Source organism: Chinchilla lanigera, unplaced genomic scaffold (assembly GCF_000276665.1).
Source record: "Chinchilla lanigera isolate Chin_1 unplaced genomic scaffold, ChiLan1.0 scaffold00041, whole genome shotgun sequence".
Classification (NCBI taxonomy): Eukaryota; Metazoa; Chordata; class Mammalia; order Rodentia; family Chinchillidae; genus Chinchilla; species Chinchilla lanigera.
Window position 1 is genome coordinate 14193799 of NW_004955442.1, and position 24167 is coordinate 14217965.

Genomic DNA, 24167 nt, shown 5'->3' on the forward strand with positions numbered 1-24167 from the left:
AACCATTGAGGATAGTTAATGATTATTCAATAGGTCACTCATGTATAGCTCTATTTATTTTCTTTAGAAGCCACTTTGAAGATACCAAAGTACAGTACAACAATTATTGATAATCTCCTACCTCTTTTGTCTGTAACTCACTACTACTTGTCTATTGTTTTCCTGAGAAACTATCTTGTAGATAACAATATATAAAACAATAACCATTGATAATTTCCTACCACTTTGTGTGTAATTTGGTAAGCCCCCCCTATTATTATGTTATCCTTCTTTTACTCTTTAAAATTTAAAAAAAAAAAAAAAGTGCGTGACCTGGGGAGCGCTCCCTGCTGCAGACCCGTCCTTGCAGGCCTCAAACTAGGTTCGCTTTGACTGGAAGGAGGCCCTGCCCGCGGATGTCCGCACCCCAGCGATACACTTTAAAGACATCTGGAACCAGTACGAGCCTTAAAGAAAACCTTTCAGGCTTTTCTGTTTCGATACCTTTCTGGAGTGTTGGGAGTTTTACGCCTAGGAGTGAGGGTCCAAAAGCAAAGGGCTCGTCCGGGACTTGAACCCGGGACCTCTCGCAACCTAAGCGAGAATCATACCCCTAGACCAACGAGCCACACAAGCATTATGACGTATCGCTTTCCATGGTGATGGGTTGCGTCCTCAGTGGGGCACCCAGAGGAGAGAAAATTTGAAACTCCAGACCCGCCTAGAAGGGGTAATTGTTGAAAGGCACGGAGAAGCCCAGAAACTTGGCCCTACCTGGTCTGCATTAAGTGGGGAGAAACTCCTGCCAGCCTCAAGCCAGGGGCCCCCCGCAGTCCTCAACAATCTGTGGGTCACCCCACAGCCCTTTAGGTACCTCGCACACCTTCCTCACTGTCGCCAGCCCTGGGGCAAAAGTACACGTGGGGGGTCTCTCATTCGCGGGAGCATTTTTGGGTAGGAGGCCACTTACTACCTGTGGGGTAAGCACCTACTGGGTCCTCAATAAATACCAGCTGAATAGTTCAGACTCAGACGAGATTCATAGCAAAACACCAGGTCGCCCAACGTGGGGCTCGAACCCACGACCCTGAGATTAAGAGTCTCATGCTCTACCGACTGAGCTAGCCGGGCGCTCTGGCAAGTAAGTAACGGATGTGAGAGTGATAAAATGGTCTGAGGACACTGGAAACTAGGCTAAGCAATAAATCAGGCCAAACGGAGCTTGACGGCCACACCCCTGCAATCCCCGCATTCGAGACACTGAGGCAGGAGGCTCACCGAGAGCCCTAGGCCAGCTGGGCTGTATAGTGAGTTCAAGGCCAGCCTGAACTACATAGCAAGATCCTACTCGATCATCATCATCATCATCATCATCATCAATCAGGCAGAGACTAGCGTTACGCTTCCCCGGCCCACTGGGAGTCTCCCACCACAGGCCCCGCTGCGCTTTCTCTCACCAGATGGCGATCTTGGACAGCGATGGCTCCGGGTGAACCCGAGGGTCCCTCCAGGCCCTCGCAGAAATCTTCCTGGGGAGGAAATCGTCGAGGGCGCATTAAAGAAGGGACACGAGCTTCCCAGCCCGTCCTCTCTCCTTGTCTCCACCCGGGGCAGGATTCCTCACTCCACCTGGGCAGGGTGGTGCGCGCCCTCCTGCGCTCTGTCCCTCAGTCTCACCGCACAAACCCAGCGTCTCAGACCCGGCCCCAGAACCTGCTCCAGTCACACCCCTGACCGTCCAGGCAGCCACCAGTGGACAGAACTCGGCCCACTGCGCTGGAAGAGCGCTGTGGACCGTGGACCGTGGACTTTTACCTAACTGGAGCCTCCATTCCTGACACGCGGTCAGGAGACAGGTGCCCAGAAGGTGCTTATTCAAGGTCTTCCCAGAGGGGGGCTTCTCCGCATTCCACAGCTCAGTTTCCCCAAAACCAAACCTAAATAAATGGATGTCACTTATGGGACCAAAACCCCTGTGAAGAGCTTTATGGTCGCAGGACTGAAGCAGCCCTGGTGCCACAGTCTGGACTTTGGAGATACAGGGGTCCCTAGGGAGAAGCGGGGTGGGGGTTGGGGGTAAACTGGGCTCCAGCCGGCCCTGTAGTTGTGGGTGTGCAGAGCCTACCTAGGTGTTGGAACTGAGTCTCCAACACGCCCTACGGTACCACTGGGGCCCAGGACTCACCGTGCTGGGCTGCCCCCAGATTAACACTACTCCAGGTCCTGGAACAAGGGCCACTGGGAGGCAGCACCACACCCAGGGGAGGACGGGAGAGGCTGAGGACACAGCATGGGAGCAGCATGGATGTCCATCTGTCTCCCCGTGTGTCCTGTTCCCTGAGCCCCACTTGAGTGGAGCTGGCTCTGTGCCCCGGGCCTGAAGCTTGTGATGACTTTCCTCCACCTGCCACAAGTCAAGACATCAGGGCTGGAGAGAGGGAAGGCGAGAACCTGCTTCGGGCTGGTACCAGCGTAAATTGTGTCCTCTGCCTTCTGAAAGGCCTGTATTTCAGAAAGAGGAAGAAAAATGCCCATGCTCCTGCAGAAAGAGTGGATCATAACCTCTTTTCTGAGGCCACCCAAGTTCAGAGACAGGAGAGTTGGTTATTGTGGATATTGGCAAAGTTATCCCATCCCAGGAGCTGTGGACAGAACTCCTGAGGCTCAGCTGGGAGCTCCCTGACATCCTCACAGATAAAGCTCTATGCTGATGTCCGCTGCTTTAAATTACAAAAGCATAGCTGGGAGTATGAAAGGGAAAAGTATATGACAGGCAGAATAGTGCCTCCCCAAGTTGTTGATGTCCTAATTCCCAGAACTTGTGCTTATTTTAAGCTACAAGCAAAAGAGAATTAAATCACAGGTGTAATTAAGGTTGCTAATCAAATGACCTGGAGATGGGAGGTTATGCTGGATTATCCACATTGGATCAACATAATGGTGGAAGAAAGAGGCAGAAGAGAACCAGGGATGGCAGCATGGGAAGGATCAATTGTCCTTGCTCCGTGTGTGTGTGTGTGTGTGTGTGTGTGTGTGTGTGTTGCTTGGATGAAACCCAGTGTCTCACCCATGCTAGGTAAGTTCTTTACTACTGAGCTACACCCCCAGCACCATCTAAATTTTAAATTTCAATTGCCTGGTGATTTTTTATTTTTGTTTTTGTTTTGATGTGGGGTCTTGCTATGCAGTTCAGGCTGGCCTTGAGCTCATTTTGTAGTCCAGGCTGGTCTCAAACTCACAGCAATCCTCCTGCCTCAGCCTCCTGAGTGCTAGGATTATAGCCATGCACCACTACTGGCCTGCCTGGTGTTTTTACACCTGAAAATATTTTGTTCTTTTTGGAATCTGGAAGATTGAAAGAACATTTAAACAGCTTTCTGTTATCAAAGATATTTTCCTCTTCACTTTCATTTCTTTAGACATTGCAGTATAATCCACATCTGATAATCTTAACATTTGAAATCTGCAATTTTATTTCTCTTCCCTGTTGTTTATGATTTTCTTTTTTTAAAAATTTTATTTTAAAAAGAAAAAGCACAAAATTTCAAAACAAGATAATAGGAGAGTAACAATGGTTAATACACTGTATATTGTTATCTTTAAATTAATTACTCAGGGAAAACCCACTGGGGTCTTCTTCTGTCTCTCTCTCAGACAGAAGCTTTCTTCCCCCGCCCCAACAAATATAATCTGCTCTTAACCTCTTTTTTTCCTAAAATTCATCTTTAAACTCATACTAGATATATAGCAAGTTGGGAGTTTTTTTCCCCTATATCATTTGGAGGTCTTCCGCTGAGATCACTGGATGGAAGTAAGAGTTTGCTTTTGTTTCATAGACTCTGGATTGGGACTTGTTTAGAGAAGAAATTCTTATGCTTCAAATTTTGTTATGTCTTTGCTCATTGCTTACAATTGCTTATGCTTTGTCTCTTATATATATAGTTTTGTTAAAATGTGAAAAATCTAAGTTAAAACATGGGAAAGTTATAAGGTTCACAGTGGAGTACTTGCAACAAAGAACGTCTGACCCAAGAAGTAAAGAGTGATTATCTGTTCTCCTTTTGCTAAATAGCTAAAATCAAATTTGTAATAAAGTGTTTTATAATACTTCAAAAAATAAATCAGTTGTTCAGAGTACAAGATATAGGCATTTAATTGTCCAAACAATATCAGCACAAACCTTTCTTTTAAATGAACTAAGAGAAATTAGTAGTATAACTATCTCATATATATATATATATATATAAATTTTGCTTTTTCCTTCCTTCTTTACTCCTTTCCACCATTCCAGTTTCTTTCCTTTTGAACAGTGCCTTCCCATTTCACCACATCTATTGTACATTTTGGACCTTATTTACTCTTTCAGCTTTTCACACTAGGGAGACAATACAATGTTTACACGTGAGTCTGATTTATTTCATTTATGAATATGGTCTTGAGTTGCATCCATTTACTTATAAAAGTCTCCAGTTTATCCTTCTTTATGGCTGAGTAGTACTCCATTGTAAAAAAAGACCACATCTTTTTTATCCATTCCTTGGTTGATGGGCATTTGGGTTGTTTTGCCTGTTGTTTATGGGTTATTGCTCATAGTATCTGTTTCCTTGTTGTTTTTTTTTACAAGTGAACTGTCATTTTCCTTGTAAATTTCATTATACAGGGAATCTGCAAGATGTAGACTAAAAGTGTATTTTTCCACCAAAAATAGGTTGTTTACTTCTGCCAAACAAAGGCCAAAATCAGTCATGGGTCACTGTAACTTTATCTTTTGTTTCTGTTCTTTTTTTCTGTCTCTTTTTCTTTTTTCACTTACTCATCAAATACATAAAAAAGAATTTATTCATGATCCTTGGTTCATGGCACCTTCTCAAGGCTACATTCCAAACAGAATCAAGATCCTGCCTGTAACATGTTATCAGAGTAGATCGGGGAAGACCCCAGGCCTGTTGGGTCAGGTTTTCTTCTCCAGTTAGGACAGAGAGGAGCACGGTGAGGCTATGCCCAGGTGAACAGTGATCCAGAAGCCAGTACAGCGAGGAGAAGGAGGAGGGGAGAGGAAGCCCTCGGTCCACCAGCTACAAAAGCCAGGAATTTGTCCTTCCAGGTTACCTCTCCATAAATTCTGGTCCCCTAAGCAGAAGGCTGTGGGTGGGAATCCCAGGCGGAGGTCTGAAAAGCCTCTGCTGTAAAGAAGGCTGCTCCTCACGCGGGCAGGAAGGTCTCTGCAAACCGACCGAAGTAGCCTGTCAGGCCGAGGGCTCCAGTTCAACGTTACCAAGCGGCAGTAGGCAGCTTCAGTCTAAAACCTTTTTAACCATTGACTTTCTAGAGGTCAGACTTGGATGACAGCTCTAACCTGTAGCACAGAACGAAGTACAGACCTGCATCCGGAAAAAAATGTAGGGAGAAAAAAACATGATGGGCTCGTCCGGGATTTGAACCCGGGACCTCTCGCACCCTAAGCGAGAATCATACCCCTAGACCAACGAGCCACGAAAACGGTGTTCTCTATTTCCCTTTATGCGTGGTGTCCTCGTGGTGTCCTCGTGGTGTCCTCGGGGCGGGACCCGAGAAACTGAGCTAAAAAGAGTCAGATTTCAGACTTGCCTAGAAAGCAAAACCCAGAGAAGCCGGAGGGAGCCCAGCGCCTCGGCCCTCTCCGTGACACCCTAGTGAAGAAGCAACCCCTGCGCCCCACAGCCGGGAGATCCCTCAGCCCCGGCCAGCGCTCCGCTCGCCCCGCGCCGCAGCTCGAGCTGGAGCGAAGTCAAAGTCGCTCCCGCGGGGCAGAAAGACCTCCCAGAGCGGGGCCGCAGCCTCCTTGGGGCCGCGACGGCGGGCGGCCCGGCCAGTCTTGGCCCCGCCGAAGCCTGCGGTGTGGCCCCAGCGGGCGGAGTGAACGCCTGTCGGTGCCGAGGGCCCCCGTTTCCCTCCGCTCCGTTGCTCCTGCCTCCGTAGCTTGATCAAAACCTAGAAAAGAGCCTCTCTCGCCTTTACTAAAAGGAGCTGGCGGCAGGGAAGTCCTCGATCCCAGGGCTCCTTCCGGAGAAGGAAGGCCACATCTAGCTTCGCTGGTCCAGCCTTGGGGACACTGTTGTCCCCGTGTCCTCCCTCTGTGTAGCCTTGACCTGGTCCTGGAAAATCCAGCAAATCTAGGCTTAACCGTTCGCCTCGAACGCTCTGCATCCAAGCTACGAATTCCCTCGTTCCCACTGGGTAGAAAGCTAGGAAGTGGGGGTTTTTTCGGGGTGGGGGGGTGGCTTTTTTTTTTTCCGGAACCGGGAATCGAACTCACGACGACGCGCTTGCCAGGCAGGCGCCGTGCGGCTGAACTAAATCCCCAGCTTCCAACACCCACCCTGCCCCAAATAAAGCAAGCTAGGAAGTGCAGGCGCGCGCGGTGAAGCCGCGACCCGGACCTCGATGGGGGCCTCCCCATCCTTCTAGACCTATTCTCAGGGATACACTAGCAGAAATTAAGCGTCTGTGTCCCCTAGGAAAAGCTTAAAGGATTTGAACACGGGGCCCTCTAACATCCAAAGCAAGAACCATACCTCTAAACCAAAGAGACACATCTAAGCTTATTTTTCTTTATTTTTAAAGATACAGGGTTTCTGTCCTACAGCCCAACTCTTCCCCCACTTACTCCGTACCGCTGTAGTCGCCGCGCAGGCTTGTGGCTTGGAAAACGTGGTCTCACAGATGCACAGCCCTCCTCGAGGTCCAAAGTGAGCATTTGTTCCGCGGCATAAACCAGTAAGGTCACAAACTGGCAAATTTTCCATTCTCTAAGTATCTAACTAGTATAAAATACAGATACACATACATAGCATTAAAGTGCAAGACTTTTCCCGGATAATAATCATGTTAGAAGTCATGAAGGAATGGTGCAGATCTTACACAGCTTTTAAAAATGGCAAATGACAGTTCAAACGAAATACAACATAAACGACAAACCAAAGGCTTACCTTCTGTCTACACAGTTTTAAAAAAGAAAAACAGGAATTTCTTAAGACAAGATAAAATAATCTATGACAGCAACTGCTCGTCATGAATCAGTCTACAGTCTTTGTCTTTCTTACCAGGCCTGTAGCTGTCTGGAATAAGTCTGCTGCTTGCCCCAGGCTCGCTGGTAGGCCTGCCCCGAAAGTGGCTTGGGGAGAAAAAAGCAAAAGCCTGGACGTGAGGCCAGACAAGGGATTCACCAACAGCTAGCAGAGGAGTTTCAAGATCCAGAAACTGGAAATGTCAGACATATAAAACACGGTTTGCTGTGTATGGTGTACAGAAGCTGGCTGTGGTTTAAGGATAAAAGGGTGCTGGGCAGTGGTCCTTGCCTTTTCCTGCTACTGCCTTGGCCTTCCAGGGTGGCAAGTGGTCAGTGGGCCCCATGGGAGGCAGATGGCAGTATTGGCCGCAGACACCTTTGAGGACAGCCACCCAGTACTGCCCTGGGAGGAGGAACACTGGCTTTTGCAAACAGATCTCTCCAGCACACACAAACACAGAGAGCCCTTGTTAGGCTGGATCAGGGAACTAACTAGGCTGTGTGGGACCAAAATCCATAGCAAGGTGGGACTCCACAAGGTGATCCTTGTAGGCCAGGTGCAGTAAGAGACATCCTAATTCATGACCCTGGTAAGAAGAATCTCATGCTGCAACCATGGAGCTAGCCAGGTGACCAGGTGCCAGCTAGGTCTATCTGTTCTTTGACCTGAAGCCTCAGGTAACTTAGCTGCTCACAAGGGACTTTCTCAGATCCCAGGTGTTCGTCTAGCAGCATAAGGCTGGGACCTTGGGGCTGAGCTTCCAGGCACCCTGGAAGTTCTAGGGCTGCAAGGAGGGGAAAAGGAGGCTAGGCAGCAGGACTCCAACCCCAGGACTCCAAGGAACTGGCTGAACTGCCACAGTCGAAGAACTATCCCCTTCTCCCCAGCCTCAGACAGGCTGGGGCGCAGAGGGCTCGGTGGAACAGTGAATCTGACTTGATGACCATCCATGCTCACCTCCCTACGCCCCAGGGCTCAGCAACTGAGCGGTCTTTCCCCAAGGTACCTTCTCATCCGAGGTCCCTGACACACTCCCCGCCACCACCATTTCTGCCCCCTACTCCTTTGGGACAGGAATCAATCATCCCTGCCTCGATCAGTGCCAAAGCCCTCCTTCGCACGGAGCTGATTCCAGGGATTCTTTGTCCAAGACCCTGCTGCAAGGAAGGGCTCAGCTCCTTTGGGAATGTGCCCCCGGCATGCGGAAACGAGAGATGTGTGAAGAAAGTATTGGACAAGGAGTTGTAAGCGGTTGGCTCGTTGGTCTAGGGGTATGATTCTCGCTTCGGGTGCGAGAGGTCCCGGGTTCAAATCCCGGACGAGCCCAGGAGTGCTGGTTCCTTTTATTTACTTTAACTCAGTGCCATATGTCTCGATACATTGATTAGCAGGAATAGATGAAGTTAAAAACTACGCCCAACGTGGGGCTCGAACCCACGACCCTGAGATTAAGAGTCTCATGCTCTACCGACTGAGCTAGCCGGGCTACCTAGAGACCTTGCTTAAACTCCTGTGGAGACCATTGTCTACAAATCCCTTCCACGTACTTGGGGAAATTGCCCTGGAGTCTGAGTTTCGGAATCAGCGAGGGGGTGGAACTCCCTGTGAGGAATTCTGAACCTGCACGGAGAGGAAAGAGCACACTCCCGCTCACAGGGACAGACAGACAGAGGCCGGGAAACCCCAGGCTGGATCCGGACCTGACCTGGGCGGTGGCCCTAAACCATCTTCCCCCTGCCAGCTCTGGAATCCTAGCGAGCTTCCCTCCAGCGGTCCCTCTCTCTCGGGATCACGAAATTGAAAGCAGCTTTTTTAGGCAGCGAGGTCAGGGGCTCAAGGCCCAGATCTCTAGAAATAGACGGAATAACGCGTCCCTGCCTGTAGTGGCTTATAACTGTTGAGTATCCACTAGGCCTCCGAGAGGTTCTGGGTCCAAAACTTGGATCGGCTCGCACTTACAAACCCTCAAATATTCCCCCGCGACCCCTGACCAGGCCCTCAACGCTGATTTATGGCACCTAGTGAACCTGGGAGGCTCAGAGGCCGCTGTGGGCCTGGAGCGAGGACTGTGACACCCTGCAGTGCAGAGCGGGGTCAGGTCAGGACTACCTTCTGCCTTCCCGCGGGCTTCGGCACCCAAAAGGGCCAAATCTGGAGGCGGGTGCGGCGTCCGGAACCGGGCTGGCCCAGGTCAGAGAGCCCCTGAGGAGAAGAGCTTCGGGCAGGGTTGAGGTCAAGGAAAGCCCCCGAATTTCGCGGGGCTGGAGCCGCCTGGCGGCCTTGGGCGCCGAGGCGAGGGCAGGACGCCCTTGGAGGAGGACAGAGCCCGCCGGTCAGCCCGGATCCCGGACTTCTTCCCAGGGCTGGCGAAACTCCCTTGACCCGAGGCGAGCGTCTGGTGGGTGGAGGGTGAGAAACCTTCTATGTTCTTTTTAAAAAGGTACTCTACTGGATTCAGTAGCGTCCCCCGTTCCCTCAAATTCATGCCCATCTCAGCACATAGGATCTTAACAGCTATAGGAAGCCGAGAAAGTGGTTGTAGCGGGATGGGATGGGTCCTAACCCTATGTATGACTAACACCCCGAAACAGGAGCCTATGGACAGAGACACAGAGGGAAGGCCCTGCGGGGCGGGGCGGGGCGGGGCGGGTTGGAGTGACTTGTCCACAGGCCAAGGGAAAACCGGAAGATTGCTGGGAATGCCAGAGGCGGGGAGAGGTGAGCAAGGAGATACCTCACTGACACACTGCTGGCCAGCAGAACAGTGACAATATGTTTCTTTTGTGTTAAGCCACCCAGTTTATGACAATTTGTGATAGTAGTGACAAAAAACTAATACAGGTACTGTATTAGTAAGACTTTTTTTCTTCAAAACCTACTCAGGTGCATGGAGCTAGCTACCTACCCCGCTGAACATGAGTTCCTTCTTTTTTTAAGGGCAGAGGCAGGAATAGTTCTCTTGCACCTAATTAAAGAAAAAAAAAACTATTAGTATATGTTTGTCATACATAGTGATTACATTCAGCTTGGGGGATCGATATCCGAATCCATATGCGAATCGAATCCTGATCAAATCTACTACCCCTTCCCTCCCCATCCGCCTCCTCAGATGCCTTGCCCACCTCTGCAGAGCCTATTTTCGGGTTTCTTAATATGATTCTCTCCTTTTACTCTTTAAATTATTTATATTTTGGGTTTCTCACACTAAAGAAAGCATGCAATATTTAACCTGTGTCTGACTTATTTCACTTAGTGTGGTCTCAAGACCCATCCATTTCCCTGAGTTATTTCTTTTACTCTAAGAACACTATAAAAAAAAGTACTGAGACTACCTCAAATGCCGGCTCCAGGATGTGAGTGCCCAAGGTCCACTGGAAAGACAGAAATAATAAACCAGGAGTCTCAGGGACAGAAGACAAGTTGGTAGGTTAAGAAATATCGTTTGACATCCTTACAGCTTCTCGTAAAACTCTTCGCCCAACGTGGGGCTCGAACCCACGACCCTGAGATTAAGAGTCTCATGCTCTACCGACTGAGCTAGCCGGGCAACTGCACACCCTTCCTCTCCTTCTCTACTGTTCTGTGTTCTAAAGGCAGGTGCTTTAGAAAAAATAAAACGAAACAAAAGTAAAGCCGAGTGTGGATTTGGAGATGCCACCGATGTAACTGCCACGGAGCTGGCTCTTTGGCTTTCAAACAGATAAACACTGTACCTGCTGGGGGACTCCTGGCAGCTGGGACCCCACTTCCTGCTACCCCGACCTCAGCTGGTTAGCTGAAGAGTGTGCATCTTTTCACCTTAGAGTTATGCGTCACCTCTGCCCCATTTGTTGGAGTTTTTAGCCTGGGTCAGGACCTCTCCGGGACTGAGGAGACGGTGTGGGAGTGGCTGAGGACAAGCAAACAAAAAAAATCTGAGAAGCATGGCTGGTTGGTGCGAGGGGTATGATTCTCGCTTAGAGCACAGGAGGTTCCGGGTTCAGATCCGGGGTGAGTCCTTTTCTTTTTCAGCAGGGAATCCCGAGACAGGCACCCCGCTGCAGCAGGCGTGGGCCACTTTACCAGCCAGTCTCTAATCTCCGAGTCCTCAGTTGGAGCCCCAAATTAGGTATTTTGAGGGATGAGGGCACAGCCTCTGTCCAGAACGCGCCGCGCTCCGCCACCGGTGTGTGGCTCCCAGGCCGGCTTCCCTCACCTCGGCGGATCGGGAAGCCGCGAGCGGGGGACAGTTCGGCCCAGAACAGCGCTGCCGCTTCTGAGCAACCTCCAGGGATGCTCAGCAGGGCTCCAGGACCCTGTCTCATGAAATAGACCTCCTCGACTTCGGCCCAGTCTCTCTTCACCTCTGTTTTCACTTCTTGAGATTTGTACAGCAGGTCCTGAGGCCTCTGAGCTGCAAGTCGCGCAGCTTCCCTAAGGACTTAGAATTCCCAGCCCCTTTTCCGCGGGCCGCACCCTGAGTGGAAGGGAGGCTGCATTGTCTCCTGGAAGTGTCCACAGGCAAGGTACACGAAAGGTACACGAAGCTGGCCGCGTCTGCACCACTTGCTCCTGGAGCATGACCAGCTCTATCATTTTGATTAGCTGATGGTTAAATGACATTCACAGGTTCTCACAGTTGCCCGGCTAGCTCAGTCGGTAGAGCATGAGACTCTTAATCTCAGGGTCGTGGGTTCGAGCCCCACGTTGGGCGCTATGCTCTTTTGACTTTCAACTTGCTGGTGGGATTGATGGAAAGGAAGTGACTAACCAGTTCCTGTCAGCTGTATTGTATCATCTGTCACCATTGCCCCACCAAAGGTCCCCTATACTATTTCCCTGTCCTGCCAAGCTTTAGGAAAAAGTGCATGATTACAGATAACCGCTACAGCCCTGCATCTGCAGAAGAGCCCATCTACAGCCTAAAAAGCAACGTATGAACCGGGTGTGGAGGCGCTCAGGAGTTGTGAGTTACAGACCAGCCTGGGCTACAAAGTGAGCTCAAGACCGACCTGAACTTCATAGCGAGACCCTGTCTCAAAATAAATAAATAAATAAAATAAAAAGTAACTTTGGCTAGGACCTTAACTTTCAGAAAGAGGGATGTTGTTAGCGACTCCTCAGCAGGTTGTCAAGGTGAAACGCAGTAGTTTGACCCGTTTCACTACAATCTTTTTTATTTGCTTGTTTTTCCTCCAGTACCAGGAATCAAACTCACGACCTTGCACTTGCCAGGCAGGCGCTTTGCCACTGAGCTAAATCTCCAGCGTTAGTTTTTCCTGTTTCAGAAGGTGAAGGCAAAGCAGCCCCAACCACTCCCCAAAGGGAACCACTACCAGAAAGGATTCCCTAATGAAGGCTGGGTCTTTGTCACATGGTTCAGGGAGCCACCCTGGTGTTTGTCCTTAAAACTAGGGCTTGTCTAGGATTTGAACTTGGGGCAGGTTACACCCTAAGTGAGAATCACACCTCTAGACCAACAGACCAGCTAGTAATAGGCTCTTGTTATGCTAGGTGAGTTTATTCAGGCCCCACCCTCACTGATCTGCAATTGTGTTTCCATCTACTGTCCCCCTTTCTTGCTGTTGTCAGCCTATAATTCCCTGGCAGAGGGAGAGACCCTCCAGAGTCTCACTCTGCTCCCCAGGCCCTCTCACCTGCCCCACAGATTTGGAAGTGGCACTCTCCAGCTAATGGGACAGATAAGTGTTTTACGCTAAGGAGCAGGAGTCTTAATATGTTCTGGCTCAGGAAAAGGGACTGAAGGGGAACCTGGTTAGTGCTTGATCACATGGAACCTCAGGGTCTGGTGAGGGCTCCCCAGGCAATTTAGTGGGCTCAGGTCCTGAGCAAGAGACCTCACTGTGGTTAGGAGCCTAAGAGTCAGGAGCCTGAAAGGGACTTCCAGCAAGCACATAGGACCCTGAGATTAAGAAGAGAGTTTCATGCCAGGTGTAGTGCACATGCCTGTAATCCCAGCACTCAGGAGGCTGAGGTTTTCCTGGTATGAACTTGGCTATTATCATCATGGGAGCTCAGCACCTCACAGTTGCTGAGGACCGCTGCAGTTCTTTTTGGGGGAGTTGTGGCCCTTTTCTTGAGTGTCACTTCCTGGCACCAGTGCAGATCCTTTGTCCCACTGGTGCAGACTTTCTAGCTTCCACCATTGACCTTTGGGCCTTCCCCCTTGATAAAGGCTTGCATGAGACATTGTCGTGAGCTCTTGGCCTCCAGTTGGACTTGTGGAGGACATTGCCATGGGGGCTAGGTCCTCAGCTGGATTCTTTGGGTCTCTAGTGTGTGGAAAGATTTCCTGCACTCTTTTGCTTTTAACTGTTTGGGTGACTATTATCAAATAATCCTACAAATTATGTGTCCTGTATTAAATTCTTTCCCTTGTAAACCCTAACTATAATACATGGGTACATATCCTGGAGTTCTCACCCTGTGCTCAGCTCACCTGGCAGGGACAGTAGTCTCTGGGCCTAGTTTGACTTTAGGATTCAGATTGGGTCGTTCTTCCCAGCTTGAGAGGCCCAGAGTTTCTGCCAAAGTCCTCAGCCCCTGCTAGTATTTACCATCTCTTGTTTTCTGCATTCTGATGCTTTGACACCGGAGGCCTCCCCAGCGGTGAGGAGACTACACCTCCCAGGTTAGTCAGTTCCTAGAGATAAGAAACAGTTCCTCCAGGATTGTACATCTTCCCGTGCAAACTCACCAAACCAAAACCCACTCTCACCTACCACCAGCAACCTCCTTTATGAAGTCCTGGCCCTTTGACTACTGTCCACCTGCCCTAGTCACCAAGGGCGAGGTACCAGACAATTAGGGGCAGCCCCCATGTTCCAGACAGAGATACTGAAAATACTCAAACCAGTCAACCCTAAACCTGCTTACCTCCTGGTCTGCTCTTTCCAGGAAGACCACAGTACAGGCTCCTGACTATCTCTTCCCCCACCTTTCCACTCCCACTTTTTTTGGAGCCTATGGTGGCATACCCCTACCTCTTGGAAACTGGTAACAACAAAATTTTCTTTTTCTTCTTTCTTTCTTTTTAAAAAAATTTTTTCAACAGCAGTTGTCTCCTCCTCTGCTGGCCTCACCATACTGGAATTATAATAAAACCTATCAAAATGTTGCTTTTCTTCCAGTGTGCAGAAGAGACCTGTGTCTACCATGGATTACCAATGTCCCTACACTGAGGGTACAGAAAACCCCATCCTCAGTCTCCTTTCCTCTCCTTTGTTGTGGAAGGCCCCTCTGACAACCCCTCAAAACTAAAAAGGAGCCGGCGTGATGGCACATGCCTGTAATACCAGTACTCAGGGTGTTTGAGGAAAGAGGATCACAAATTAGACCCCAGCCTGGGTTTAGTGACTTGAAGAGACCTTATCTCTTAAGAAAAAAGGGCTGGGGGGTATAGTTCAGTGTGAAGGACGTGGGATCGCTCCCCAGTACCAAAGCAGAGGGAAAGACTTTGAAAAGTTGGGCTAGTCTGGAATTTGAACTATGACACTAGAAACTATATACCCGTAGCAAGTGCCATCCTGAGACTCCGGAGTCCGTTGCCTGGCACGTGTCACCTACGCGTCCGCAGAGACCGGAGAGGCGAGGAGCACGCGGTTGCGAATGGCCCAGCCCGCCATCTGCCACTGAGTACCTACGCCGGGAACTCAAGCAGCTTCAGAGCCTTCGCTCAGAAAAACTACAGTGTCCATAAAAAGTTGGGCTCGTCCGGGATTTGAACCCGGGACCTCTCGCACCCAAAGCGAGAATCATACCCCTAGACCAACGAGCCACTGTGAGTGATACCCTGACGCAGATCCTTGCAGGTCTGAGCCCGCAGCTCCTCCCCGCCCGGGCGAGCTTCCGGGTCGGGCGGTCGGGGAGGTGCGGACGCGTCCCGGCGCCGTTCCAGGAACCCGGGAGTAGACACCACACCTCGGGAACCTCCCCAGAGAAAGACGCCGCAGGTCCCCAGCGCAGGTCTGAGCCGTCAGGAGGACCAGAGCCCACGGGGGAGTCTCACGGCGTGCCAGCCCAGAGCTCTCACCCTACGCGGCACCCGAGCCCCGGGACCTCTGAGAAGGAGAGCGAGGACTGCCGCCTCCCACCCGCCCCCCACCCCGCGGGGCCCGGCCTCAGCCTAGTGCCCTGTGGCCTAGGACCCCCGATACAGGCGTCAGAGCTGGAGTCAGGATTCGTGTCTTCCCAAACGGGCTGCTGTGTGAACTCTCCAAACTTTACCTCCCGGCGGCCCTGGCCGGGGATACAGGGCCTTAGTGAGATTCTGGGAAGGGTGAGGTCTCCCTGGCTTGTCCCCGCGGCGAGGACCTGAGGGTGCTGAGTTTGAATATGAGGATCATCCACTATTCGGCCCCAGCACCTCTCATGACTTAAGACATGCCGAGCTGCTCACAGACCATCGCGTTGACCCGGACCCTGCAGCCCCAGGGGAGCTGCAGAGGACATACAGATCCCGAGCACATAGCAACCGGGGCCAGGGCCAGGGCCAGGGCCAGGGCCAGGGCCAGGCTTAGGGCCCGGCTTGGTCTACGCCGAGGGGACCCATCGGCTCAGCAGCACTCCGGTCCGCGCGACGCGATGCAGCTCGTTCGGATCCGGAACAAATCCGTATCAGTTGCTGCGCATGCAACTCTTGCAATACTTCAATTAGTCCATAGGGAGAGCACGTTAGTGTGCAGCCCGGCTAGCTCAGTCGGTAGAGCATGAGACTCTTAATCTCAGGGTCGTGGGTTCGAGCCCCACGTTGGGCGTAAGTTTTGTTCTAGTGATAAAAGGATTCTAGGGGACTAACTCGGCTCAGGAGAACAAATTGTTGCCAGGTCAAGGAAACTGACTTAGAACCTAGAGCTTCCACCTAGGAGCGCACAACAGCGTTCCTCCAAAAGCGCTGGTTTTTCTGTCTTTAATTCTTATGTATTTTAAAGTTGAAATTTACATAAACTTTATAGACAAAATGTATATAAAAGTTTCTTGTTAATGTTGGTTGTTGTTTGTTTTGCTTGGTACTGGGAATTAAATGCATGAAGACTGAACTACATCACTGGGCTTCTTTAAATTTTTTGACATGGTTGGTCTCAAATCTTTTTTTTTTTTTTTTAGTACCAGGAATAATAGACCTCAGGACCTTGTGCTTACTAGGCAGGCACCGTGCCACTGAGCTATATCTCCCGCCCGGTCTCAAATCTACATTGCTCAGGTTGACCTTGAACTTGAGATCCTCCTGCCTCAGTCCCTTCTCAGATTCAGTGAGTAGAATGTTGGAGTGAGCTTTTCCTGCCGATGTGCCCATTCACCACTGTCCTGCTGGGAAGGCCCAGAGAAGAGAAAAATTTGGTGAGGGAAGCATCAGCATCTTTAAATAGCTCTGTGGTGGCCATTCTCTGCAGGCAGGGTATGAAAGGTGAAAGATACTGCCACTGAGGTGAGACCCCTGACTTTAATAGAAACAATGAGGATGGGGTCGAATGTGTTCTGGGAAGTAGGAGGAGCAAAACCATAGGCTTTTGTGATCCTAGGGCTCAAAACCAGGACCTTGAGTGTGCTAAGCAAGTGCTCGATCACAGAGCTATACCCCCCACCCGCAGAACTCTGTTTTAATCTCTATATATCACAGGGCTTCAGCGGTGGTTTTGTTGGGATATATGGCATAGGAGGCTTCCGGTTTTACCATCCTTTGTAGCTGGAGAAATTTTTTACCTCAAAGGTGAAAGTCATGTCTGGCTTTGTTTGTTTGCTTAGCTCTGATTTGTCTTGAATTCTCTATGTAGCCCAGGCCAGCTTCCAACTCACAATACAAATCCAACTGCCTCAGCAGTACTATAGGTATGTGCCACCATCCATGTTCAGCTTCAAGTCATGTATTAGAGGGATTAAAAAAGGAAAACTTCACTGTAGACTATTTCAAACATGTACTGAAGCAGACAAAATAGTGTCATGCACCCTTGTGTCCCCCAGTTTACATGCCAATAAACTGATGGACAAGCTTGCTTTGTCCATACATCCACCCAGCCCATGATTTTAAGAAAACTAGTTGTCCTATATTTTATCTCTTTTAAAGATGAGCTTGTATCCCAGCACTCGGGAGGGTGAGGCAGGAGAATTCCATGAGCTGGAGGCCAGCCTGGGCTACAAAGTGAGTTCAAGCCCTGACTGAACTATATAGCAACACCCCGCCTTTAAAAAAAAAAAAAATTTTCTTTTTTTTTTTTTTTTTTTGGTGGTACTGGAACTGAACAAAGGACCTTGTGTTTGTCAGGTAGGGGCTATGCCACTGAGCTACTTTCCAGACCTTAAAAAGAAAGAGATTGTAAAAGATACTGATTTACAAATGTATATGAAGCTGGGAGTGGTGGTTCACGCCTATAATCCCAGCACTGGGGAGGTCAAAGCGGAAGGATTACTGTGACTTTGGGGCCAGCCTGTCCTACATAGTAAGACCCGGCCTCAAAGGAAAATGAATAAATAAAACATATGAAAAAGGGGAGCTCAAGATGTAGCTCAGTGGTAGAGTATGGGCATACAAGAGTTCCTCATTTCAGTCCCCAGCACCCCTCCCGCAAATATATATGTGTGAATATACACACCCACACACACATATAGATGTGCAACCACAATACATTTGCACACTTAAAGAGGAACAATCATTGTTTTTTCTTATGTCACCAAGTTGCATGAATTTTCCCCTAAAATAAAGAATATAGGCAAGGGATATAGCTCAGTGGCTTAGGTGCCTGCCTGGCAAGCCTGGGGTCATGAGTTTGACTCCCGGTACCAAAAAAAATAAAATAAAATAAACACTTTTCTGAAAGTTGAAAACTTTTATCTGAAAATAAAAATTACCTTCTAATTAGTATGAAACCAAAGCCTTGTAAAGTTTCTCAGTTCGCTGCCTTCTGCTGGGGGAATTTGCGGTGTAGTTAGTAAGCTACATTTCACGTTTTCCAATTTCTCTGGAAGACCTAAAAGAAACCCTTGTACCCCGAGTGGGACTCGAACCCACAATCCCTGGCTTAGGAGGCCAATGCCTTATCCATTAGGCCACCGGGGCTGATGAAAGAAACATCCTCAGTTGGCCTTGGACCAGTCTCTACATTGCTCTGGCAGTATTTCGCACGGCCTTTGGGTTCATCCTGGTCTCATTCTTCCCGTTTGTGAGATCTCGATCCCACCCACTCGCTCAGATCGCCCCCGTTCTAGGGCGTCCTGGAAATCCAGAGGAGGCGCGCACGTGGAAATGGGCCTCATAGGCAGAGAAGAGAGAGTTTTATCCCGGATTACTGGTGCATGATGGGGAAGCTTTTAGAGACCGAGTGCCCAAACTGCAACCCCAAACCTACTTGTCTATTGCAAAGTCCCAACACTGCAATGAAACCTGAATACTGAGATTTCAGTTTAGAAAAAAACAACTGATACATCAAAAGAAAAAAACACCATAACAGAGTTTTCAGTGATACAAACAGCTTGCTGTGGCACATGTGCCATAGGTTTGCCACCACTGCCCGTGTACGTCTCGCTCAGGATGCTAGAGCTCAGGCTCAAATCACAGACGAGCCCTTAACACCGGTACGTCCCATACCGCAAAATATGTAAATGTGCTCCACAATGAATGGCCAGTTCCCCACCCGAAAATGTGGCAAGGAAAACGCACCGGTCTTTGTCCTTCACTTCCGCATTCCTTACACGGATTACGGGGTAGGACCAGGTTCTCTTTTTTGTTTTTGTTTTTGTTTGTTTGTTTTTGTTTGTTTGAGACAGGGACTTGCTATGTAGTTAGGTTGGTTTTGAACTGACTATGTAGCCCAGGCTGACCTTGAACTCTTGGCGATATGCCGTGTTGGGGACCAAGAATTGAAAACTGACACAGTATCTGTCCCGGGGACTCCTTGCCCCGCCTGCCTTGTGGGCTGGTTTTGGAATGTGGAACTCACCTTCCTCCCATCAATGAGCTTAGCACCCAGGTGGGGGGATGCATCTTGGCTTGTTCCCTTTATGATGTTAAACTTGCCCCTTCTACCACAGGCCTCTCCACTATTCCAGGAAAATCCCCGTACCGCTCCCCTACACTAACGAATCAGTAGTGGCTAGCTTGGCGTGCCTTGGTCTCTGCCCGTCTTGAGGCATCGACCTCCCAGCCTGCCATCATGCATTACTAAATTTGTCTCTTATTTCATGCTTTGTACCCCTCATACAGGCAGTTCAATCGATAGAGTCTGATACCTTAATCTGGGAGTGGCGTAATGAGCCCCATTATCTGCTTGGCATGTCCTTTGGGTTTTTTTTCTTCGTGAAGTTGTTCTTATACAACTTAACTGTACTTAGTGAGCCCTTATTAATACACTGAAACATCACAGAAATGTTAAAGTAAGTTCCCACAACCTCAGGACACCTGCATCCGCCTCCGGTCGGCCACCAGGGCACCGCTGCTCTGCGCCTGGATTATTCAATGTCACCACATCCTGGACAGAACTGGAGTTCAGCAGAAAGAGAAATGAAATAATCAACTCAATCCTCTGACTCTATTTTTTTTTTTTTTTTTAAACAGGGTTTCACTATGCAGTTCAGGCTGGCCTTGAGCTCACTTTGTAGTCCAGGCTGGTCTAGAACTCCCAATGATCCTCCTGCCTCAGCCTCCAGAGTGCTGGGATTATAGGCATGCACCACCATGCCTGGCTCTCTAAGTCTATTTAAAATGTTAAATGTACATTTACACTATGCAATTATGAGTACATAACCATTGCAAAAAATCTACATAACCTATTATATTTATTTCGTTTATTTCTTTATTTTTGAGACAAGATCTTCTTTTGGTTCAGGCTAGCCTTGAACTCACCATACAGCTCAGGCTGGCCTCAAACTGCAGGCAAATCTGCCTCAGCCTCCCGAGTAGGGGTATTACAGGCATGAACCACCATGGCCGGCTTTACTTCATTTTTAAAAAGCAATAAATAGTAAGAAAACTTGCAATATTTAACCCTTGTGGGGAAGGAGGTACTGGAAGTTGAACCCAGCTACTTCTCAGTCTTTTTTTTTGAGACAGGGTCTCAGTGAGTGGTCCATTTTCAAGTTTACAGATCAGTGCACTGGTTATAGTCACAATATTGTGGAACATCATCATAATAAACTATTAGATTTTTAAATGCCCATGTCTCCTGAGGCCCTGAAACAATACCAGACCCCCACCCCAAGCAACCTGAACCCGCATCTGTCACTTTTCCCCGCCTGAACGGTGCAAATTCATGCAGCTCGCTGTCTCTGCTTCATACTCAGGGTCCGGCCAGTACGTGGGATCGACTCAGCTGCAACCTGGCTCTAGTCCTGGCACTGGCTCGACTGCTGGACGATAGAAGCGAGACACCTGGACGTCTAAAGCACCCTAGCCCCGCGCAGGGCACATCCTGAGAGAAGAAAAATCTTCAGGAAAAGGGCAAAAAGAGTTTCCTCGCAGCGACCACGAAGGGACTCGAACCCCCAATCTTCTGATCCGGAATCAGACGCCTTATCCATTAGGCCACGCGGCCCCACGCCCAGTTAGTACACGGCTTTTTACATAAAGCTTTTCAAGCGCCTGCGCAGTGTGGCCTAGCATGGCTGCTCAACGTGAAGCCCCGCCCTCAGGGCGCAGCTCCTGGAAGCTTTGCACAGCCGGAGGGGACCGCTCATCCGGCACCAGTCGGGTGAACCTAGCCTTCATTACCTTCCGATCTCTTCCCCCACTTGCCCGCCGCCTATGTCAGGGGCTGCCCACCGCTACCCCGGCCCTGAGTTTGGCCCATCGCCTTACTGGTGAATCTGCGGTGGTCTCTTCCAGAGCCGGCTGGACCTGACTCGCCGCCGGGGAAGCAGAGGCCCTAGTGCCAGGGGGAGATTGGGGAACAGCTGCGAAGGGAATGTGGGCCCCAGGTCACTCCGAGGACGTCCAGCCCAGCCCAGCTCATTAGATTCCTTAGACCCAGACGCAGATGCAGGGCACAGTTCCCAGGTGTAGGACTCGGTGGTCTTTCGGTGGTCCCCTGGAGAAAACGGCCAGAGGATTTAGAAAATAAAGACAAGAGACAAAAGCCGGGTCAGGTGGAATTACCTCTTACCTGATGGGCAAGAGGATTGACTTCAGCAGTAGGGCGTTTATTTCATACTCTTGCAAAGTTAGTATCTGGAGAGGTAATGCTGCCTAGCGACTAAGGACTGTAATTGTCCAGGCAAGATGTCTTTCTGAAGACGTAGGTAGCCTGACTGCTTGAGGCGCCCTGGCTCTGTCCTGCCCTCACACACATGATCAATTTCCAGCTCCAGCCGCTCCCAACACCCAGGGGCACAGCTCTGCCAAGCACTTTACATCCATCATCTCACGTATTTCACAGATCTCCAAAACCAAGCTCTGTCCCCATAAAACGACTATCAACAGATATTTATTGCGCACCATCTAGGCATCCACGTCCAAAGCACAGAGACGGTAGCTGGGAGGAAGCTTCATGCGGCGGAGGAAGCAGGCAGAGATGGCTCAGGAGCCAGCTTCGGATCTCTAGGCAGGCCTTTTGTGGGGGCATGGCTGTCAGGGCCCAGCACGTCCAGCTCACACACACCCCTGTTGACCTGAAGGGCCGCACTCAGCCTGAGCCTTAGGTCCTGTGGGGCTCAACCTAGCACCCACTGCAGCCCTTGCCTGCTATTCTATAAGGCCTAAACTTTCAAGCACTACCTTGACATCTTTGAGCCTTACAGGACCCCAAAGCCCCAATATGAATTCCCTTCCATCTTCAGAAAAGCCCCAAAACTCTGGACTTCATGGCACACACCTGTAACTCCAGGATTTGGGGAGGCTGAGGCAGAAGGATTGCAATTTCAAGCCCAGCTTGGGCAATTTAGTAATATACTGCCTCGATTCTTTTGGTGGGAGGGCGTGGTAGTTAGAGGCAGGGTCTCCTTACGTAGTTTAGGCTGGCCTTCAACTCACTAGACCAGGCTGGCCTCAAATTTGGAGGTGATCCTCCTGCCTCAGCCTCCCAAGTGCTAGGATTACTGATATGCACCACGACGCCTGGCCTCCCTGTCTGAATTTAAAACATGAAAAAAGGGCTTAGGATATAGATCAACTTGAAGGCCTAGTACTGCATAAAAAGAAAACAAGGAAAAGAGAGACCCCCAGTGGGAGGGTCTCCCCTCCCGTAGTTCCCCTATCAGCCAAACTACCTGCATCCACCTCAGCCTCAGCATAATCAGCCTCACCTCCCATCCTCTCAGGCACCCCGGAACACCTCATCCTCTTGTCTCTATGAAGCCCAATTCCCACAGGCCCTGCTGGTACCCTCTGTTCCCTTGTGCTTCCACAGGGATCCACATCACCTTCAGGGTCCTCATCCCTTGGCCTTTAGTGCATGTAATACCTTCTGTCGATCGAATTTGACAAATGCCAGGTGTCATATATTTGGTCATCTCATACTGTTGAGAGCAGGGGAATGCCTCCTCACCGAAGGGAGGAGCATGAGATGATCAGAACTCCGGGGCTAGGAGAAGGCCCCACCCAGCCCGTCTCTCCTGGTCACCCACCCCTCACACCTCTGTCAGCAGCTCCAGCAGGTCTCCCCCAGGATTGGCTCGGACAATTTCCACCAGCATCTGGATAAAGTCTGAGCCTTTCTTGTCTTGATAGGCCACGTAGCCTAGGTCAGGGAGCCAGGGCCAGAGAATTAGGCTTGGGCCTCTGCCTGCTGCCTCCCATTCGCCAGGGGCCAGGCATAGGTGGGTGTTTGAGGCAACAAGCAGAGAGGACTCTGGGGTCCTGCCAGAGAACAGGGCAGGGGCCAGGGATTTCTTGCATCTGGAACAAACTTGCTGTATATCTGCAAAGTGAATATGTGAGTAGATTCAATCGTGAACATTTACTGGTCCTACTAGGTACCAGGCACTGAGGAGAGCCCCTGCAGAGCTTAGAGCATGGAGAAAATTAGACACACAGGGTGAGTGGCACAGCTAGTACTTGATATGTGTGCACCATCATTACGCTTTTGTTTGGGCTTTTGTTTTGTTTTGTTTTGGTTTTTTGGTACCAGGAATCGAACTTAGGACCTTGTGTTTGCCAGGTAGGCACTTACGCCACTGAGCTATATCTCCAGCCCCTTTTGTTTGGTTTCTAAGACAGGATCTCACTGTGCAGTACAAGATGGCTTTGAACTCACTAGGTAGCCCAGACTGGCCTCAAACTTGCCATACTCCTCCTGCCCCAAATGCTGAGATTACAGGCATGTGCCACCATACCTGGCCATCATATTCTTAATACAAATAATAAACCATGGAAAGAAGATGGCTTAAATGCAACCAGGCTGGCTTCTCTGGGTCCTAACCTCATGCCCTGGCTGTCCCTAAGGTCACTCTAGATCTTAAAGCAGAAAGCCCATGTAATAGCCCACAGGGATCTTATCCTCAGCGGCTGCGTACACTGTCAGAATGTCTGCCTGGTCAGGGCTCCCTGAAGAGGGGTGCCTGGAACAGCTGCCTGCAAGAGGAGTCAGCTCCAGTCACCAGTGTCCCAGGACTCCACCAGCCTAGGGTCTCTCCTGTGGCTTAAGGCAGCACAGGACAGCAGAAAGAAAAAAAAAATGCAGGGAGGAAAAAGATGAATTGAAGACCAAAGCTCAGCCCTGCTGCTTACCAGCTGTGTGGCCTCAGAGAAGCTGGTGCAGATGCCTGACTCCCCGTCACTGCCAGGATCAGATAAGAGAAGCAGCTCTTGCTTCCCAAAGGCCTTTGCACTTTAGGAAGATTTTCCCCCATCATCTTGGCAAAGAGGAGTCAGAGGTGATGGCAGGAACCCAGCTGAGAGAACCAGAAATGCTCTTGGGACAGTTCCTGCCACCAGCCCTGCCAAGCTCAGGCTCTGGAAGGAGCACAAGACCTACCTCGGGCATGCGCATGGATCTGGAGGACATCGGGATGGGAAGGGATGGCTGGAGGTGTCCGTAACCAGCGCTGGTACCAGGGGGAACTAAGCCGCTGCAGTGCTGGGCAGCGGCTTAGTTCCCACACTAGTGCTTCTGGCTGTACTTTTTTCCCATCCCCCCCCAGAAGCTGTCCCCGTGGCCCCCCATGGGCCATCAGGGTCACAAGGGCACAGCCCACAGGGCCCTTGTGGGTACCTAG

General features: G+C 50.0%; 2 protein-coding genes and 11 non-coding genes across 13 annotated transcripts in view; 3 read left to right on the top strand and 10 right to left on the bottom strand.

Moving 5' to 3' along the window:
- The window catches only part of LOC102009114 (olfactory receptor 1F1-like), a 24317-nt gene extending 21351 nt beyond the window's left edge, over positions 1-2966 (bottom strand). The window contains exon 1 of the mRNA XM_005391855.2: positions 1437-2966. Coding sequence (XP_005391912.2) covers positions 1437-1535 — 99 coding nt within the window. The 5' untranslated portion in view covers positions 1536-2966. The remainder of the gene's footprint in view (positions 1-1436) is intronic.
- On the bottom strand, positions 536-607 carry Trnap-agg. The gene has a single exon. It is a non-coding gene; the product is annotated as a tRNA-Pro (tRNA).
- On the bottom strand, positions 1038-1110 carry Trnak-cuu. Its single transcript has one exon. It is a non-coding gene; the product is annotated as a tRNA-Lys (tRNA).
- A 2433-nt stretch (positions 2967-5399) lies between the features above and the next one.
- On the bottom strand, positions 5400-5471 carry Trnap-agg. Its single transcript has one exon. It is a non-coding gene; the product is annotated as a tRNA-Pro (tRNA).
- A 2811-nt stretch (positions 5472-8282) lies between these two features.
- Trnap-cgg lies at positions 8283-8354 on the top strand. The gene has a single exon. It is a non-coding gene; the product is annotated as a tRNA-Pro (tRNA).
- Positions 8355-8441: 87 nt separating this feature from the next.
- Positions 8442-8514, bottom strand: Trnak-cuu. The gene has a single exon. It is a non-coding gene; the product is annotated as a tRNA-Lys (tRNA).
- A 1988-nt stretch (positions 8515-10502) lies between these two features.
- On the bottom strand, positions 10503-10575 carry Trnak-cuu. Its single transcript has one exon. It is a non-coding gene; the product is annotated as a tRNA-Lys (tRNA).
- Positions 10576-11648: 1073 nt separating this feature from the next.
- On the top strand, positions 11649-11721 carry Trnak-cuu. Its single transcript has one exon. It is a non-coding gene; the product is annotated as a tRNA-Lys (tRNA).
- Positions 11722-14733: 3012 nt separating this feature from the next.
- Trnap-ugg lies at positions 14734-14805 on the bottom strand. The gene has a single exon. It is a non-coding gene; the product is annotated as a tRNA-Pro (tRNA).
- A 906-nt stretch (positions 14806-15711) lies between these two features.
- On the top strand, positions 15712-15784 carry Trnak-cuu. The gene has a single exon. It is a non-coding gene; the product is annotated as a tRNA-Lys (tRNA).
- Positions 15785-18008: 2224 nt separating this feature from the next.
- On the bottom strand, positions 18009-18081 carry Trnar-ccu. Its single transcript has one exon. It is a non-coding gene; the product is annotated as a tRNA-Arg (tRNA).
- A 1871-nt stretch (positions 18082-19952) lies between these two features.
- Positions 19953-24147, bottom strand: LOC106149292. Its single transcript, XM_013517698.1, has 6 exons — positions 23927-24147; positions 22587-22870; positions 22336-22469; positions 21451-21623; positions 20815-21043; positions 19953-20444 (listed from the first exon to the last, which is right to left on the bottom strand). Exons 1-6 carry the CDS (start codon positions 24120-24122, stop codon positions 20297-20299), a joined length of 1164 nt encoding a protein of 387 aa, XP_013373152.1. The 5' UTR covers positions 24123-24147; the 3' UTR covers positions 19953-20296.
- On the bottom strand, positions 20479-20551 carry Trnar-ccg. Its single transcript has one exon. It is a non-coding gene; the product is annotated as a tRNA-Arg (tRNA).
- Positions 24148-24167: the final 20 nt, after the last annotated feature.

Bases quoted from the DNA above. Each gene is read 5' to 3' on its own strand.
- LOC106149292 (XM_013517698.1), bottom strand. From the start codon at position 24,122: ATGGCCCATGGGGGGCCACGGGGACAGCTTCTGGGGGGGGATGGGAAA. The intron at 21,624-22,335 runs GTACCAGCAGGG...GCGGCCCTTCAG, and splicing joins GAAGCACAAGGGAACAGAGG to GTCAACAGGGGTGTGTGTGA. The intron at 20,445-20,814 runs GTAAGGCGATGG...CTTTTCCTGAAG, and splicing joins AGACCACCGCAGATTCACCA to ATTTTTCTTCTCTCAGGATG.